The following is a 16,870-nucleotide window of genomic DNA, read 5'->3' as shown; positions in this document are numbered from 1 at the left end:
TTTAATTTTCCAACTATTTCCAACTATTTTACTTTATTCTCGTAATATTATAATTTTTGACGCAACCTCATTTTCCAAAAATTACAACCGTAGTCGCTTTTTCTTTAATACGTCAATTTTATGCTCCTAAAATAACGGTATTTTTCCTCCTTATTCTCGTAAAATGTTCTTGTTGGGTAACAACTTTTTCCTCTTCATGTTGCCTTCTTGTAAAATTACTGCTGATTTTTCCTTTCGTGCTGCTGTTGGTGTTTGTTTTTTTATTTTCTTGTTAAATTATATTTTCAGAATGTGCCACGGGACAATAAAAAAAACAGCCGCGGGCCACACTTGGGACGCCCCTGGTCTAGGGTGTAACTGATAATGATGAATTGCTTCAGATGCATGGACTAAGATCAGAATTGTTACTTGCATTGCAGCCCCACATGTAAGTACAAGTTCATGCTGTGTGTGTGTGTGTGTGTGTGTGTGTACAGGTGTGTGAAAAGGAAAAGCTTCTCACGGAGAGGAACCAGCTGAAGGCTTGCATGGGAGAGCTATGGGAGAATTTCTCATGTCTGTCACAGGAGGTGTCCAAGGATGTCCAGGTGAGCCCAGAGCAGGTTCAGTCGTTGCACCACTACTGTCCGGTTCTACGGCCCACCAACTCCACTGCCAGCAACAATGCTGCCTTTGACCCCAAGCCTTCTACCAGAACCAACACCTCCAGCATTGACCTCACTGCCCAGTCGGACTCCCCTGAGCCCAGCTTCCACGGTTCTCCCGGGCCTTTGGACGGGGAGTCCGGCTCAGCGGTCAGAAACGGGGCAGACAACGATATGAACAGCCAAGACCCCGGTGGCGTCTTGTACACGGAAAAATCCAACCAGACGGTGACGGTTGATTTTTGTCAGGAAATGACGGAAAAATGTACAACCGATGAGCAGCCACGGAAGGACTCGACAAAGTAGTTTGTGTGTGTTTTTTTTTTTAACTTATTGAATGATACTCCTCTGACAAACCCTGTTTCTCAGGGTGGCTGCGATGGCCAGCTTCTGCCAGTTCTCACTGAAAAACGACATTTGTAAGTATTTATGTTTTTCTTCTTGTCGAAAGGAGACTCTGTCTTAACAGCAGCAATACTGTTCTCAAGGTGTTCTACTCTCACCACACGTGGGGAGCTTCTCACCAAATCCTTAACAATGGTGCTACACGCCCCAGCAGCATCTTCTATGGCCACAAACACATCGAACCTCATCCTTTTTCTTTCAGCAGCATCGCAGCCTTCTCTCTTTTGCAAAGCTCCCATTCCTTCTCCATCGGTCTTCTCTACCTCTACCTGATGCTTCTTCTCTCGCTTTCTGCTCCTATAGTGAGGCTTTTCATCCACAGCTACTCCAAACTCAGGAAAAAGAATCCTCTGAATGTTCAACGTACTTCATGAAGAATGACAACACGGCTTTTGTACGCAAGGAGGTTAGACATTAGTAAAACATGTTTATATGCAAAAAAAAAATGTGTCTGGTGTTTGTATTTCTGTACAGGCTGTAAACATGACATTCCCTTTTGCCTACCTGAGCACCGTATGGAAGGTAAAAAAACAGATGATTGGTGGCAGTGACATATTTAGTCCCTCTAACCAGCAATACATTGTATTTGATTGTTGTACACAATGTATATACTGTGCAGCTTCATGGACCGATGACTGGCAGGTGCAGCCTTACGTGTTCTTCACCAAGCATACGGAAGAAAATCCTCATTTCGCCATCTCATGTAGTGAGCTCTCCCCCCCGCCCCGCCACCTCCCCCCACCCCCATCATGGAGCGTGTTCTTAATTCTCAGGAAAAATCATCTTGACAGACATGTTCGCATGCAACCAGTTGGCACAGACGTTAAAACCTAAGCTCAACCTAGAGTATGTAGAAATGTCCTTTTCAACCTCACGTGCTCCAAATACCCCAGCACCGGGCAACAACGGGGCTCTGGCTGTATCGTAATATCCATAATAATTGATTGTCATTCTCACTGTACCCATGTTACACATTTACGTAACCCAACGAATGTCAGCTAGCTCAGCAAAAGCGACAATAGCAAAATTCAAAACCACAAGCACTTAAAAAAAAACAAGCAAACGCTCAAAGACCAACATAATACGTGATTACAGTCGTCCCTCGCTTCAAAAAAGTTATTAATTCATAAATGATCGCCGTTTCGTGGTTGACTATGGTCTGTTATTAGTCAACAAATATTGAAAGTCAAGTTACATGTACAGTGTTCTGGTGACTAGGCGCCAGTAATGTTATGAGACATTACTGAATTAGATTACATTACCTTTCACACTGCATGGATGCTGGCCACCGAGTAGAGCCGAGCCCACATGCCGTGGCTTAGATGGCCATGCCTTGGCTGATATCGAGTGGAAAAAAGGTTCTCCTCTCATTCCGTGGTAAGTTTTTGGCTGCTTTGTCCTTCTTACCCACTCCGCTTGAAACACAAGTTTAGAATAAGTCAATTGGAGAGGCTAACTAGTTAGCCCGTTAGCTTGCTATGCTAGCAGCGGCTAGTCCCTGCAGTGAACTTCTAGCCCAGGGGTCACCAACGTTTTTTCTTGCGAGAACCGCTTTTAGAAAATGAAAATGGCCACGAGCTCCTCATTTTTGTAGAAATGATTTTCATACCTAATTTCAACCCAAACAAATCAAATATGCTTGTTTTACCAAATCATTCACAAAATGCTAGTATCCACAACTCACATTTTATGTTTCAGAATACTTTTCTTTCTAGTGTTCTCACATTATTAACTGAAAGCCTGAATGAAAAGCAGGCCTGCGGGCGCCTCATGTGGTCGTGGGGGGCTACCTGGTGCTCGCGGGCACCACGTTGGTGACCCCTGTAATCTAGCCTGTGCAATTTGATGTAAACAATGAATAGTAGGAATGTAAAAGTGAAAACGGTGTTATTTCATGTCTCCAGGGCTCTAATAACGTTAAAACCCGTATTTAGAAAATCATAAACAGTTTTTGAAGCTCTAACTATGACATTATTCCTACTTTGCGGAAATTCACTCATCATGGTCAGGTCTGCAACCAATTAACCGCAATAAACGAGGGACGACTGTAATTCCATAAAATCACAGCATTTACAACACAAACGTCACCTAGCTTGAAGCTAACGCTAGCCACTCCGAACTGACTGGCCAGGAAGACAAAACAATGCAAAAATGAGCGTTACACAACATCCTGGGATGAAATCTCCCTGTCGCTTCTTGCAGGTGCACTGATTGGCCCAATTGAAATGTGGAGGCGGGGTCTCGTTTGTATCGGTTATAAGCTATCCATCGACATGTCACTCATTCAGATCAAGTCAACTCTTCACCTTTGGCTCCGTCTTTAACGCAAAAACGGTTTTGTTTTTCGATGGATTTTATACTTCTCAGTATTTGAAGAAACTGTTTGTATATTTTGTTTGTGGTTCCAGATACTTTTATTATTTCACATGTACCCTGAATGTAGAAAATACAGTGGAACCTCGGTTAGCGTCCGTCACGGTTAGCGTGTTTTTCAGTTAACATCGCTAATGTGTGCCACAATTTTGCCACGGTTTGCGTGCATTCTCCGGTTAGCGTACAATATGGCGCTCGTCTTGTTGTGTTGCTAATACACTGCATGAGTCTTATTTTTAATCACAAAATGTCCTTCCTTGTTAGCATCCTATTAGCTAGCTAAACAAAATGGCAACTGGAAGCGGAAGTTACGTCGCCCGTCTGTGATGTAATCAGTGATTGACTCAAAAATGTTAACACGAAACATGTTTTTATAGATTTACAATTATAGTTTCACATGCAGAAATGCATATAAATGATGAAGGAAAGGAATAAATGAACATTTAAGGTTACCTTTACCTTCATTGAAGACACGACTGTTCCCAAAGACACGATGTAGCAGCGAGATCAACCACCATCACCTTCCTGTTTTCAGTTTCAGCTGCTTCCTGCATGTAAAACCATCATTGTAAAACTACAAAAACATGTTTTGTGTTACATTTTTGACTTCCTGGATGGGAGATTAATTTGATTTGCCTATATTTCTTTTGGGAAAAATGTATTCAGTTAACGTATGTTTCAGATAGAGTCAGACACTCTGGTGCGAATTAATGACGCTAACCAAGGTTCCATTGTACACGAGTATTCGGGACATTTTGAAAAGATAAAAGAATACTCCCAAGAATAATGTTGAAGCATTATGAGAATAAAGTCATACATATTTTCCTGGAAAGAGTTGGAATATGAACGCATACGAAGCCACAGACATTCCATGTCAAATGATGGTGGATATGACGCACGCAAGTACATTAGTGATGAACGCAAAGATGTATGACGTTACATGTATGTTACATTCTTCATGATAAATGGATTCTTAACTTGATACTTTTATGTAGTACAAAAGTACAGTGGAACCTTGGTTAGCGTACGCCCCAGTCGGCATGTTTTTTGGCGAACGGCGAAAATGTTGCCTTGTTTTGCGTACATTTACCCGGTTAACGTACAATATGGCGTGCGTCTTGTCCTGTTATCAATACACTGCGTGAGTGCAACTGTGTTCTTAGTGTGTTTGACAGGGATGAGCCGGATAATGCATTTGTGCCGAGTACGAGCATGAAACGCGTACACTACATTACGAGTCCATTATCCGTAATCGCGATGAAGGAAAATCCTCATCGGGTAACTACTTATGTATTCACTCTTCGCGCAACTGTGATTGGCCAGTCACAGCGACCACCCCTCCCCTCTAGACAGGCTCCCTACAGCCAGAGAGAGGAGCCACGCCTCTCACTCTTTCAGACACAATACAGACAGTGACTCGCTGCTTGCTTGGCTCGACTCCATCTCATGTTCTCCATTTCGCTGTATTTCGGCTTGTATAGTTAAGTTAGTTGGTAAACTTGTTTCGTTACGTGCGCGGTGCATTTGACAAGACATAGCTGTAAAACAGCTTGTGTTGCGTCGGTCACTGCCAGTCGTTTTTTGGGGTTTTTTACGTCTACTTGCTTCTAATTTGGCCGGTGATACAGAATATAAATACAGATCACGGTGTACTCACTCATCCCTAGTATTTGATACCAAAACGTCCATGTTAGCATCCTATTAGCTTGCTAATACATGGAAACAGGAAGCGGAAGTCACCTCCGTCGCCCATCTATGATGTCATCAGCGGGTGACTGTCGTTCTTTGCTAACTAACATGTTAAAAACAGACAAACACCTTTTTATAGTTTTACAATTCTAGTTTTACATGCAGAAAACAATTCTAAATGCATATAAATGATGAATGAAAAGGATAAATGAACATTTAAGGTTACCTTTACCTTCAATGAAGGCGTGATTGTTGCCAAAGACACGATGTGGCAGCGAGATCAACCTTGTTGTTTTGCTATGAGTTATCTTATGAATTCAGTCGTGTTTGCCACCTTCTTTCTCAAAATGCGGCCACTTACAACTTACACTGGCTCCATTTTGGCTTATTTTGTAGCCGTGATCAAAAGAAAAGCAGAGACTTGAAATGAGAAACACTAGTGAATTCAAGAACTACAGTTACTCAGTAGCAAAACACGAGGGTGGTGTCCGTGTTGATCTTGTTGTCACATCACGTCTTTGGCAACAATCACATCTTCAATGAATGTAAAAGTAACCTTAAATGTTCATTTAGCCCTTTCATTCGTTATTTATGCGCATTTGGAATTGTTTTATGCATGTAAAACTATAAAAATGTGTTTTGTGTGAACATTTGTGAGACTTGTGTGAGCAAAAAACAACAGTCAACCGCTAATGACATCACAGACAGACAATGACTCCGACTTCCGCTTCCTGTTTCCATGTTTTAGCAAGCTAATAGGATAATAGGACGTTTTGGGATAAAAATACATGAAGGACACAGTTGCATTCACTCAGTGTTTTAATAACATGAGCGGACACGCCCCCATATTGTACGCTAACCGGATAATGTACGCAAACCGAGGCAACATTGTTGACGTTAACCCCAAAACATGCTAACTGGGGCATATGCTAACTGAGGTTCCAGTGTATGTCTTACATTCGTAAATGTAACTTGGGACTTTTTTGTGTAGTGCAAATGTACCACTGAAAGCGTAACATTTATTGAGTGTCTTATTAGCACTTTTGCTATTGTGACAAATATGTCACATCAGGCTTTCCATAGCAATTTGAAGGCTAAAAGCCCGATATTTTCATACTTTCCTAGCTTCTTTTCTACGAATTCACTGGAAACATATAGTCAGACGAGTTGAGTTGTCACATTTGACGCCCTTTTAAAGCATTACGTAGCGTTACATGGATTTAAAAAGAGCTTTCATGGTAAAAAAATGGAAATGAGCTAGCTTACCTGACACGTTGGGCGGATGATGAGTTCAAGCACAAAGTTGTATTGAACACTTCGGAACACTTTTCAAGTGTCACCATGGCTTCTTCTGGGTTAAGCCTATAAAGTTGTAATGATAATATAGCAAAGGCCAAAGTATGAACACAAAGTAGCCATTGGTGGCGGCATGGTTAGCACGTCTGCCTCATAGCGAGGAGGTCGTGGGTGTGAAATCCCACATATTCTCCCGGAGCTTTTTTCCCCTCATAATTGTATTTTTTTTTGTCCTTTTCTAACACTCTGATGAATGAAATATACACCCAGCGACAAAACAAGAATGAATTGAGGCACTTATTCCCCAAAGCACTAAAAGTAAGGTAGCACTTCATCGTCGTCTCTTATTCTGAAAGTCTAAAAGACTGGCGCTTTTAAATTGGAAAGCACCTGTAGATACAGTCAAATGATGCCAACACTTAGTGAGGAATCCAATAAGTGGCATGACATTTGGACATAAGAAGGTGTGTACAGTATGTTGTCATGGTTAAGAGTAATAAAAAGTAACGTGCATTTGTTTGAGCATCCTATTTTCATATGCATGCATCCTACTCATTGCTTTAAGGCAGGGGTGTCCAAACTTTTTCCAGCGAGGGCCACATCGTGAAAGGATGCAAGGGCCACTTTGATATTTTGTAAAGCAGCCCATGTGCGTAGATATGCTAAGAAGTTAGATATATTTTGTTTGTATATTTTTTAAAGCCTATTATTAGTGTCAACTTCCCTCTTTGCGCTTTTTTCCCCCATTTTTGCTGTTGTATTTATTTTATTTTGCAAATATTTCTTCACAAATTTACCTCTCGGAATATTATCACTTTATTCCCATGATATTATAAGTTTTTCCTAAAATGACAACTGGATTTTGTTTTGTTGGTTTCTCATAATATTTTGACTTTAAGGGGGAAAAAAACGTATTTTTTCTTTAATATTTCAACTCCATGCTGCTAAAAATGACTGAAAAATGAATTATTTTTTCCTCATAATATTATGCGTTTATTCTCACAAAATTGCAACTTTTTTCTCTTACTATTTTGACTTTATTCTTGTCAAATTACAGCTGTTTTTTTTTTAAATTTTCCAACTCCAGTAAATGTTCTTCTTATATTATGACTTTATTTCCATAATATTTTTTGCCTCTGTTACCTTAACATTGTAATTTTTCCGCAACCTAATTTTCCAAAGTTGACAACTTTTTTTTGTTTTGTTTCTCATAAGATTACGACTTTCTTTAATATTTCAACTCTATGCTACTAAAATTACGATATTACGAGTTTATTCTCGTAAAATTGCCGCATTTTTTTCCTAATATTTTGACTTTATTCTTCGAAAATGACATTTCTGCTGTTTCTCTTCTCGTAATTATGACTTTATTCCCATAATATTTTTTCTTTATTCTTGCTTTTTTCCCCTGACCTCATTTTCCAAAAATCACAAGTTTGTCTTGTTTGTTTCTCATAATATTACAACTTAAAAAAAAACGAACGTCTTTTTTCTTTACCATTTCAACTTCATGCTCCTAAAATGAGAATATAAAAACAATAATCCTAAAATCCCCATCATATCGTCATAACACAATACTGTATCATATTGTTGCTGGGGTTTTCTTGTTAAACTATATTTTTAGAATGTGCTGCTGGCCAGTGGGAAAAAAAAAAACAGCCTCGAGCCACAAATGGACACCCCTGCTTTCAGTTTCGGACATACAGCGGGGAAATAAGTATCTGATCCCATGCTGATTCTGTACGTTTACCCTCTTCCAAACACACAAACACATCCAAATAACATGAAATACAGTAAAGTCATTCGTATTAGATGGAGGTGAATAAGTATTTGATCCCCTACCAAGCATCGTGGCCCCCACAGAGCTGTCACGTGTCCATGAAACGCACAAACGGGCCCCGTCCCTTTAAGAAAGTACTCCTAATCTCACCTCCATGATGTGGATTAAAGACACTCTCTTCCATTCAAACCTCTCCACCAGCACGGGCAAGACCAAAGAGCTCACCTCAGGCACAAGATGAATGGGAGAGATCCAAGATAATAATCACTCACCCTGTGTCTGGAGCTCCATGCGACATTCCACCTGTAAATGGACGATTGCGTGCAGCCCGCAATCGCAAGGGAGGAGCTGGTTGGCAGGTTGACGATGTCAGGGGAGTTGGGAGCCGACGAGGCTTTCCCCACCATCCCCACCAGCTGCTAAAATGACTTACCTCTCTTGCATCCAACACTCATTCAATTCATAAGCTGTAGTTCAGATTTGGACGTGATGTTACGGTTCATGTCTTTGCATGGGGCTAAAAGGGGGATCAAATACTTATTTCTGATAGAAGGTGTGTAGAAAAGGGCCTTGGTCATGTGATACATTCATGTTGACCGTTGAGCGGTTGAGGAAGTCGCTGAATATGCCGTGTTATTCGTCTTCATGCAAAACCGTATCTGCTCATTTTCCACTTTCAAGCCGAGGTGAAAATGTATCTTTTGGGCAGCGCACTGTTTCCGGCTTTCTTATCGCGTATTTTTATTTACGCGCCGAACATAAACGGCTGAGCTGTGCGTTTTTCCACTCAAAATATTCTGAAAATTCTATCCAACCACAAGTTGGGTCGTTTTGGAATGACCACTGACTTTCATGGAGGTCGGTGGAGTTACTTTTGCTGTTGTCCGTGGCTTTGTGAGAGTTCATGCTTTGACCCCGCTTGCATGTCGCGTGTCTTATGCTGGCATTGATTTTGGCTTTTATCGGGTTAGAGTTTTGGGAGTTAATGATACCTTTTCCCTTGACCGCAAAAAATGTTTGAAAAAAAATGTTACTGACCTCCTGAAACCCGCAGGGTCAGTTTTTGCTTGCTTTTGTGTTTACATTTATATTTCACCTTAAAAACTCTTTGATCTTTCTTTGGTTGTTTTGTTTGTTCAGTCCAAGCTCACACGTGTGACTGTACGGTTCTTTTTTTCAACAAAGTTAAATGTAGTGAAATACAATTACAGTGGATCCTCGATTAGCATGGTTTTTGGCAAACGTGGAAAATTTACGCCAAAATTTTGCCTTGGTTTGCGTACTGTACATTTTACTGTATGTGTGTCATGTTCATGTATTTTTATCACAAAGCATCCTTGTTAGCATCCTTATCCATTAGCTTGCTAACATGGGAAGCGCAAGTCAGCTCCGTCAACCGCCTTTGATGTCATTAGCGGTTGACTCTGTAGTTCTTTGCTAACGAACACAGCTAACAAGTCCCAAAACACCTTGTTATCGTTTTACATGCATAAAACAATTCTAAATAAATAGAAATGATGAATGAAGGGGATACATGAACATTTAAAGTTACTTTTACCTTCTCGAACATGTGACAGAGACGTGACAGCGAGATCAACACGGACACCACCTTCTTGTTTTGCTATGAGCTACAGTATTTCTTGAAGTCAAAAGATTCTCACCATCTTTATGAAAATGCTGCTACTTGCAACTTTCTTCGATTCCATTTTTGCTTATTTTGCAGCCGCTTTCGAAAGAAAAGCAGAGACTTGAGGTGAGAAACAGTATCGAATTCAAGAAATAACTCATAGCAAAACACCAAGGTGGCGTCCGTCTCTTTGTCAACACGTCATCGCATCTTCAACGAACGTAAAAGTAACCTTAAATGTTCATTTATCCCTTTCAGTCATCATTTATGTGCATTTAGAATTGTTTTATGCATGTAAAACTATACAAATGTTTTGGCTCAACATTTATGGCTTTCCAGAACGGATTAATTGGATTTACCTTATTTCTTATGGGAAAAATGGATTTGGTTAGAGTACGTTTTGGTTAGAGTCAGACCTGATGAATGAATGAACCTCGCTAAGCAAGTTTCCACTGTATTTACCTTCAGGCAGTTACAATGTGTACTACTCACATGTATTGAACATGTCGGACAGAAGCTCAAATTAAGTTCACCTGTCAAGTTTATAGAGTGGTACATTTTAGGTTCATCCTGAAATGTATCCGAAATACCCCTAACTTCTTGTGAGTCGCATACTGAGTCTGTACACAACAAATAACGTGTTCCATTCCAAAAAACGTGTTGTAGTGCATGTCAGGATGGATGTACAGCATAACGTGAAGAAACACGAAGGGCAAGCCAAGGTGAAGAGGCGAAGACGTGACGTGTTTCTCCGCCTCGCTCGTCCGGCCTTCCAGAGTCGGAAAAAAAAAAATTAAAAAAAACTATCTTTGAGGCCCAAAGTGCAATTTTGCCCACCGAGTCCCCCCCCTCCCCTCCCCCACACAGAGCATAAACTTGAGTCAATTTGCTCTTTGCAGATATTGCAGGTATCGTGCATGTTGAACGATACTACTTGCTTGCTGTGTTTTGTATCGTCTTCTCTTTGTTTTCTCATCTGTAAAAAGGAAAAAAAAAACACTGGTTTTTCAACTCCAAAGGTTCTAAAGAACATAAACAAAACATGCCTTGTTCACGGATGGCTCAACTTTATTTGTCATTATTATGATTGGTAGTGGTAGTAGTAGTAGTAGTAGTAGTAGTAGTAGTAGTAGTAGCAGTAGTATTAAGAAGAACGCAACAAACGCTGGTATCTTGTTGGAGTGAGAATGCAGGCTGTGAAAATGTCTCAACAATATCCAAATGTTTACAGCTGTCACATTTGACAACACCATGTGGGATAGGGTTAGGGACAGGGGATAGGGGTTACGTTCAGGGGTTAGGGTTAGGGATGGACTGAATTTGACAGGTTTTAGACGGTGGAAGAATGAATTTCCTTGTCTCTGTTGGTGTGAATACATGATGCAAGTGCCCCCCGCCCCACCCACCCATATACTGTACATGCCTTAGAAGTTGCAGAGGCCATAGTTTGCATTGAAAGCGTGGAGTGAGCGTATGCAGGGGCGCGGTCCCCACCCCCCAAGTCACTCGTACGGACTTCCTCACACTTATCTACCTGTGAAATCATTCATACCTCTCGAAACTGCTCAATGACTGTATCAGCAAACAGCATCAGGTGTTTTTCTACACGTTTTCTTTTTTTTTGTTTGTTTTTCGTTTTTTAATCAAATGATACGGACTCTTGTTTGTTAGCAAGTTTCGGTGCATAACGTAATCACTTTTAAGCTTGTAGTTCAAGTTGTTGTTTTTTCTAGTTTCGTGTCAATACTGAGCATTTAAAATAGTTGTTTTGTGCTTAATCTGTACCTCCTCTATCATTTTTCATGGTCAATGCCGTGGCAATAAATTTGACTTGATAAATTGTAAATATGATTATTGTGAAAACCTCTCTTTCATTCATTTTCATTGATAGTATTATAAAAATGATGTTTTTGTCTGGACACCATTTCATTTGATGAAATAAAGAATAACATATCAATGTGGTTCTTGTCGATGTTCATCCAACATGCAACGCAAACTACACTCAGCAAAAATATCAAATCTGTCTAAATCTGTGATCGTGAGCACTTCTCCTTTGCTGAGATAATCTATCCCACCTCACAGGTGTGCCATATCAAGATGCTGATTCGACACCATGATTAGTGCACAGGTGCGCCTTGGACTGCCCACAATAAAAGGCCACTTTGAAATGTGCAGTTTTGTTTTATTGACGGGGTGTTGCCTCATGGAGTGCAACACATCTCCTTGGCATAGAGTTGATCAGGTTGTGGATTGTGGCCTGTGGAATGTTGGTCCACTCCTCTTCAATGGCTGTGCAAAGTTGCTGGATGTTGGCGGGAACTGGTGCACATCCAGAGCTTCCCAAACATGCTCAATGGGTGACATGTCCAGTGAGTATGCTGGCCATGTAGGAACTGGGCCGTTTTCAGCTTCCAAGAATTGTGTACAGATCCTTGCAACAAGGGGCCGTGCATTATCCTGCTGCAACATGAGGCGATGGATGTGTGCCAAATTCTCTGAAACGCGTTTGGAGACGGCTTACGGTCGAGAAATGAACATTCAATACACGAGCAGCAGCTCTGGTTGACATTCCTGCTTCCTCAAATCTTGCGACATCTGTGGCATTGTCCTGTGTGATAAAACCGCACATTTCAGAGTGGCCTTTATTGTGGGCAGTCTAAGGCACACCTGTGCACTAATCATGGTGTCTAATCAGCATCTTGATATGGCACACCTGTAGGGTGGGATGGATTGTTATTTTAGCAAAGGAGAAGTGCTCGCTATCACAGATTTAGACAGATTTGGGAACAATATTTGAGAGAAATGGTGATATTGTGTATGTGGAAAAAGTTTTAGATCTTTGCGTTCATCTCATAAAAAATGGGAGCAAAAACAAAAGCGTTTATATTTTTGTTGAGTGTATACCATCCCTCGTTTATGGCGGTTCATTGGTTCCAGACCCGACCATGATAAGTGAATTTCCACCAAGTAGGATTCCTAATTTATAGATGGAATATTTTTGTCGTTACAGCTTAAAGGCTCTGTTCACACTGCAGGGTCGGATGCACAATTCGGATTTTTTGTGATTTTTTAATGTGGTCGTTCACACTACTGAACAAATGCGACTTGTTCATGTGAACACAAAGCATCTGGAAAGTGGCGCGAATGCGCAAAAGCGCGACATCCCTCGCATTTCCGTGTGTTTACGGAAGTAAAGATTGTGTGCGCTAGTGATGTGCGATGCCGTTGATTTCATTTCCGATCCGATGGATAAAAATTTTGGGTGGATTCGTTGATACCGATCTGAAAAAATGATTAGACCATCCTTGTTTCTTCAGTTTATTGATCCATTTTAATGGCTGGTACAACTAAAGGTACATTTGTTTGGACAAATATAATGATGACAACAAATATAGCTCATAAGAGTTTAAGTTAAGAGCTGATATCTAGCAACTTCCATGGTTTTCTTGATCATAACCAAAATCACTTAAGTTCTTCCATGAATAGCTATAGCATTGTACTGCCAAAACATGTAACTCTTATGAGCTATTTTTGTTATCATTGTTATATTTGTCCAAACAAAGGTACCTTTAGTTGAATCAGGCATTAAAATGAACAAGAAACTGAAAAAACAAGGGTGGTCTAATCATTTTTTCCATGACTGTATGTGCAAATTCACCAAATGTGTCTGGTAAATTTGAAAAAGTGTACAGTATTTAAAATCCTAGCATAAAGAATACAGGACGTCATAGTCATTTATTGATTTATTTTAAACTCTGAAGTATATTCAGGTAGTGGCGTGATTTACAATGTAGCCAAGCTAATAAACATCAGTATGGCGGACGCATAAACATACATAGACCCCGCATCGAGCGTAGAGCCGTACGTCAACGTTGCCGCCATATTGGATGGGTCAAGGCTGTGCTGTAAATCAATACAAGTAAATGTACTTACGTTCATAAAGCGCCTTTCTACAAAGAAATTTCAGTTAATTCCCGTCGTTTATACATTCCCACACGCACTTATGTACTTGGGACACAGTTAGTGATTGTTTTTGTACAATGTGATTGTGATTGTTTTTGGTGCCAAATATATTAGTGCGCATGTGAATGTATAAACGAGAGTCAATAACTTCAATTTCTTTGTAGAAAGGCGCTTGATGAAAGTAAGTACATCTACTTGTATTCATTTACAGCGCAGCAGTCACCTCCGAAGGCCGGCGACGTTGACATATCGCAGCAGAGGACAAACCCGCTCAATGTGGCGTCTATCTACTGTATGTCTATGTGGCTGACGTACCAAAAGTATCACTATTTTGATTTCAGAATCAACTTTAGAACATGAAGGAGCTGGTATTGGAGTATCGATATTCCAGTATCGATCCGCACATTGCTAGCGTGCTTCCTTAACGCTTTTGTGGCAATTTCAAGGATTTTGAGCAACGGGAGTCAATATTTTCTCAACCAAATGATTCCGTGATCAAGAAGAAAGAGGGCAAGAATGTTGGCTATGGCAGTTTGGAGACAACTTGCTGCGTCTGGTGGCAGGAGTGGCGAGACATTGATGAGAGCTGCTTCGCTAGCACCTTTTAAAATCATTTTGGGATGACAAGAACAATCGGTGAGTATCGGTACCTTTATCCAAGTTTTGCATGGTAAACCACACCTTTTGATGACTGTCGACATCAGGGGTCACCAAAGTTTTTCCTTGTGAGAGCTACTTTTACAAAATAAAAGTGGCCAAGAGCTACTCATTTTTGTAACATTTATTTTCAGAGCTTATTTTAAACCCAAACAAAGCGAATATGCTTGTTTTACCAGAACATGAACAAAATGCTGGTGTCCACAACTCACATTTTGTATTTCAGAATGCATTTCTTTCTACTGTTCTTTCATTATTAACTGGAAACCTGAATGGAAAGCAGGCTTGCGGGCACCTCATGTGGTCGTGGGGGGCTACCTGGTGCCCGCGGGCACCACGTTGGTGACCCCTGGTCTACATCCTTACAGTCTCGGTAAGCATACACGATTTTCGATGGCGTATTGGTCAGATATATATGCGACCTGTCCGTTCATACCGCAGTCGCATCTCATACGTGTCGGATTTACATCCACATGCAAATGAGGCCTGAGTCGCTGTTCACACCGACATGAAAAAATTGGATCCAGGTCAAATATGAACAAAAAACTCCTAGCCTTAAAACCTTCTAAATACATTATTAGTTTGGATTCTTTTGACATGAAGATATCCCCATCAGCAGTGTAGTGCATCAATAGTGACTTACCCCCCAATTGGTCCTGTGAGCCCAGTTCTGGTTGGATTTCGGTGATGAGGGACGTAGTTCCGGTTAGTGGGGCCACTTAAGTAAAGTGTTTGGCTTCTCAAAACGACATGCGTTCAAAACAGTAATACATTTGCGTCACAAAAATGCCTCCTCGAAAAAATCAGACCTCACAAATCACGCTGCGTTACTTTTCTCTTTTGTCGTATCACTGCGCACTGTCGCATGTCCGTTCTTGTGTATGTGATGAAGATGGCTGCGACGCTTGCGCATCTTCATCCACTGTGGAACTCATGCGTAAACGACATGGCTGCGACGCTCGCGCAAAACCTTGAAACCTTCTTGTTCTTTTAACCAACATAACTGGTGAACGAAGCACACTCACATGCATCATCAGTGCACACACACAGATGCTCATTTCAGGACATGCCCCAATAATCCAGGCTGAAACAATAGTAGGGGTTCTGGTCCTGCCCGCCCCTGTGGGCCGGGTGGCTCTCTGGTGATGGGGGCTCCGCCTGGCTGCGTGGGGCGGAGTTTCTGTTGTTTTGTTATTGTTGTCGCAATTGTTGTCGTTGCTGTTGTCGTCCCCGAACTCCCCCCCTCTGTTTTCTTGTCTCTTCTTCTCTATCCGCTCCTGCTCCGGTCCAGCCGCTCCAAATTTGCATAACAACAAAACATCAAAGTCAAATACATTCTGTAAAGTGTATCTCACACTGGCAGAGCAAATCTGTTGAGCACGTGAGGGCATTTAGATCAACGATAATATCTGCCCTAATGGCTGGACAGGACAAAAACAAAACAAAAAGTATGGTCAGATTTTGAGAAAATGTCTCATTAGCACTGACGAATAGATAAGTAAGCAGCCTACACACTTTTTATCCCGGTTCCCCACACGTGCAGGGCTGGGATTGGAACATACCAATATAATGCACCCCTGTGGTTGTGTTTTCAGGTTGGGATAAAATGCGCTTAACAGCTAGTGAACGTGTGTTTATGTGGATATACACTTTTTAAACCTCACTTGTGTGGATGGACTTTTTTTTTGTTGTTTTTTACACATCGGAGTGCGGAGTGCGGATGTTTGACTATGGTTGTTTTGGTGTGGTTGTTCGTTTCAATCAAGTGATTGTTGGTTGACCACCTCTGTCATTCTCTCAGTGTCTGGTCAAAAGCTACAGTATTTTATATCGACACAACAGCATCACGATCCCTGAGATGTGTAACCCGGAAGAGTTTGCAGCTGTGGAATGGGCAGATTACGTGTTTCCCAGCATGCTTTGCTGCAGTCAAAATGATCACTTTTGACTGTCTGATGCTTCTTTATACGGAGCCAACATGAGTCATCAACTTTGCTTAAAGATGTTATCTATTTTTTGTAATCAAGTTCTACATTGTTCAATTTTTGAAAGCAAACGGTAAATTCACAAAAATGACATTTATAGTTCATGGCGCCACCCATGACGAGCTAGCTCTCACTGTTCAGTCTCGTTTCCGGAAACGACATCATCGGCGTAACACCTCTCAGCTAAAGCAGAGTAAACAAACAAGGTGGAATTCTTGCTATACACAATATTATTTCCACTTTTAAAACGAAAATGCCAGAGGAATTGCTTAATGATGCGGGCCGACTCAATGCTATTTTCCAAACAGTTCCAAAGAAATTGCAGCACGGGCCATTTTTGCTCTGAGGGTGGCAGTGACGAGCATCTTCCAGCTCATGCATGCCCCCACCCCTTCAGGACAAAGCAAGTACTGCACCTCCACATACTGTATGACATTTCTACGTGTTTTAT

At 41.1% G+C, this 16,870-nt stretch overlaps 1 protein-coding gene across 1 annotated transcript in view; it reads left to right on the top strand.

Moving 5' to 3' along the window:
* bach2b (BTB and CNC homology 1, basic leucine zipper transcription factor 2b) overlaps positions 1 to 12,084 on the top strand; it is an 82,765-nt gene extending 70,681 nt beyond the window's left edge. The window contains exon 5 of the mRNA XM_054761094.1: positions 477 to 12,084. Coding sequence (XP_054617069.1) covers positions 477 to 950 — 474 coding nt within the window. The 3' untranslated portion in view covers positions 951 to 12,084. The remainder of the gene's footprint in view (positions 1 to 476) is intronic.
* The last annotated feature ends 4,786 nt before the right edge of the window (positions 12,085 to 16,870 follow it).

Source organism: Dunckerocampus dactyliophorus, chromosome 19 (genome assembly GCF_027744805.1).
Source record: "Dunckerocampus dactyliophorus isolate RoL2022-P2 chromosome 19, RoL_Ddac_1.1, whole genome shotgun sequence".
In the NCBI taxonomy this organism is placed as follows: domain Eukaryota; kingdom Metazoa; phylum Chordata; class Actinopteri; order Syngnathiformes; family Syngnathidae; genus Dunckerocampus; species Dunckerocampus dactyliophorus.
This window is presented reverse-complemented; position numbering and strand designations above follow the sequence as displayed.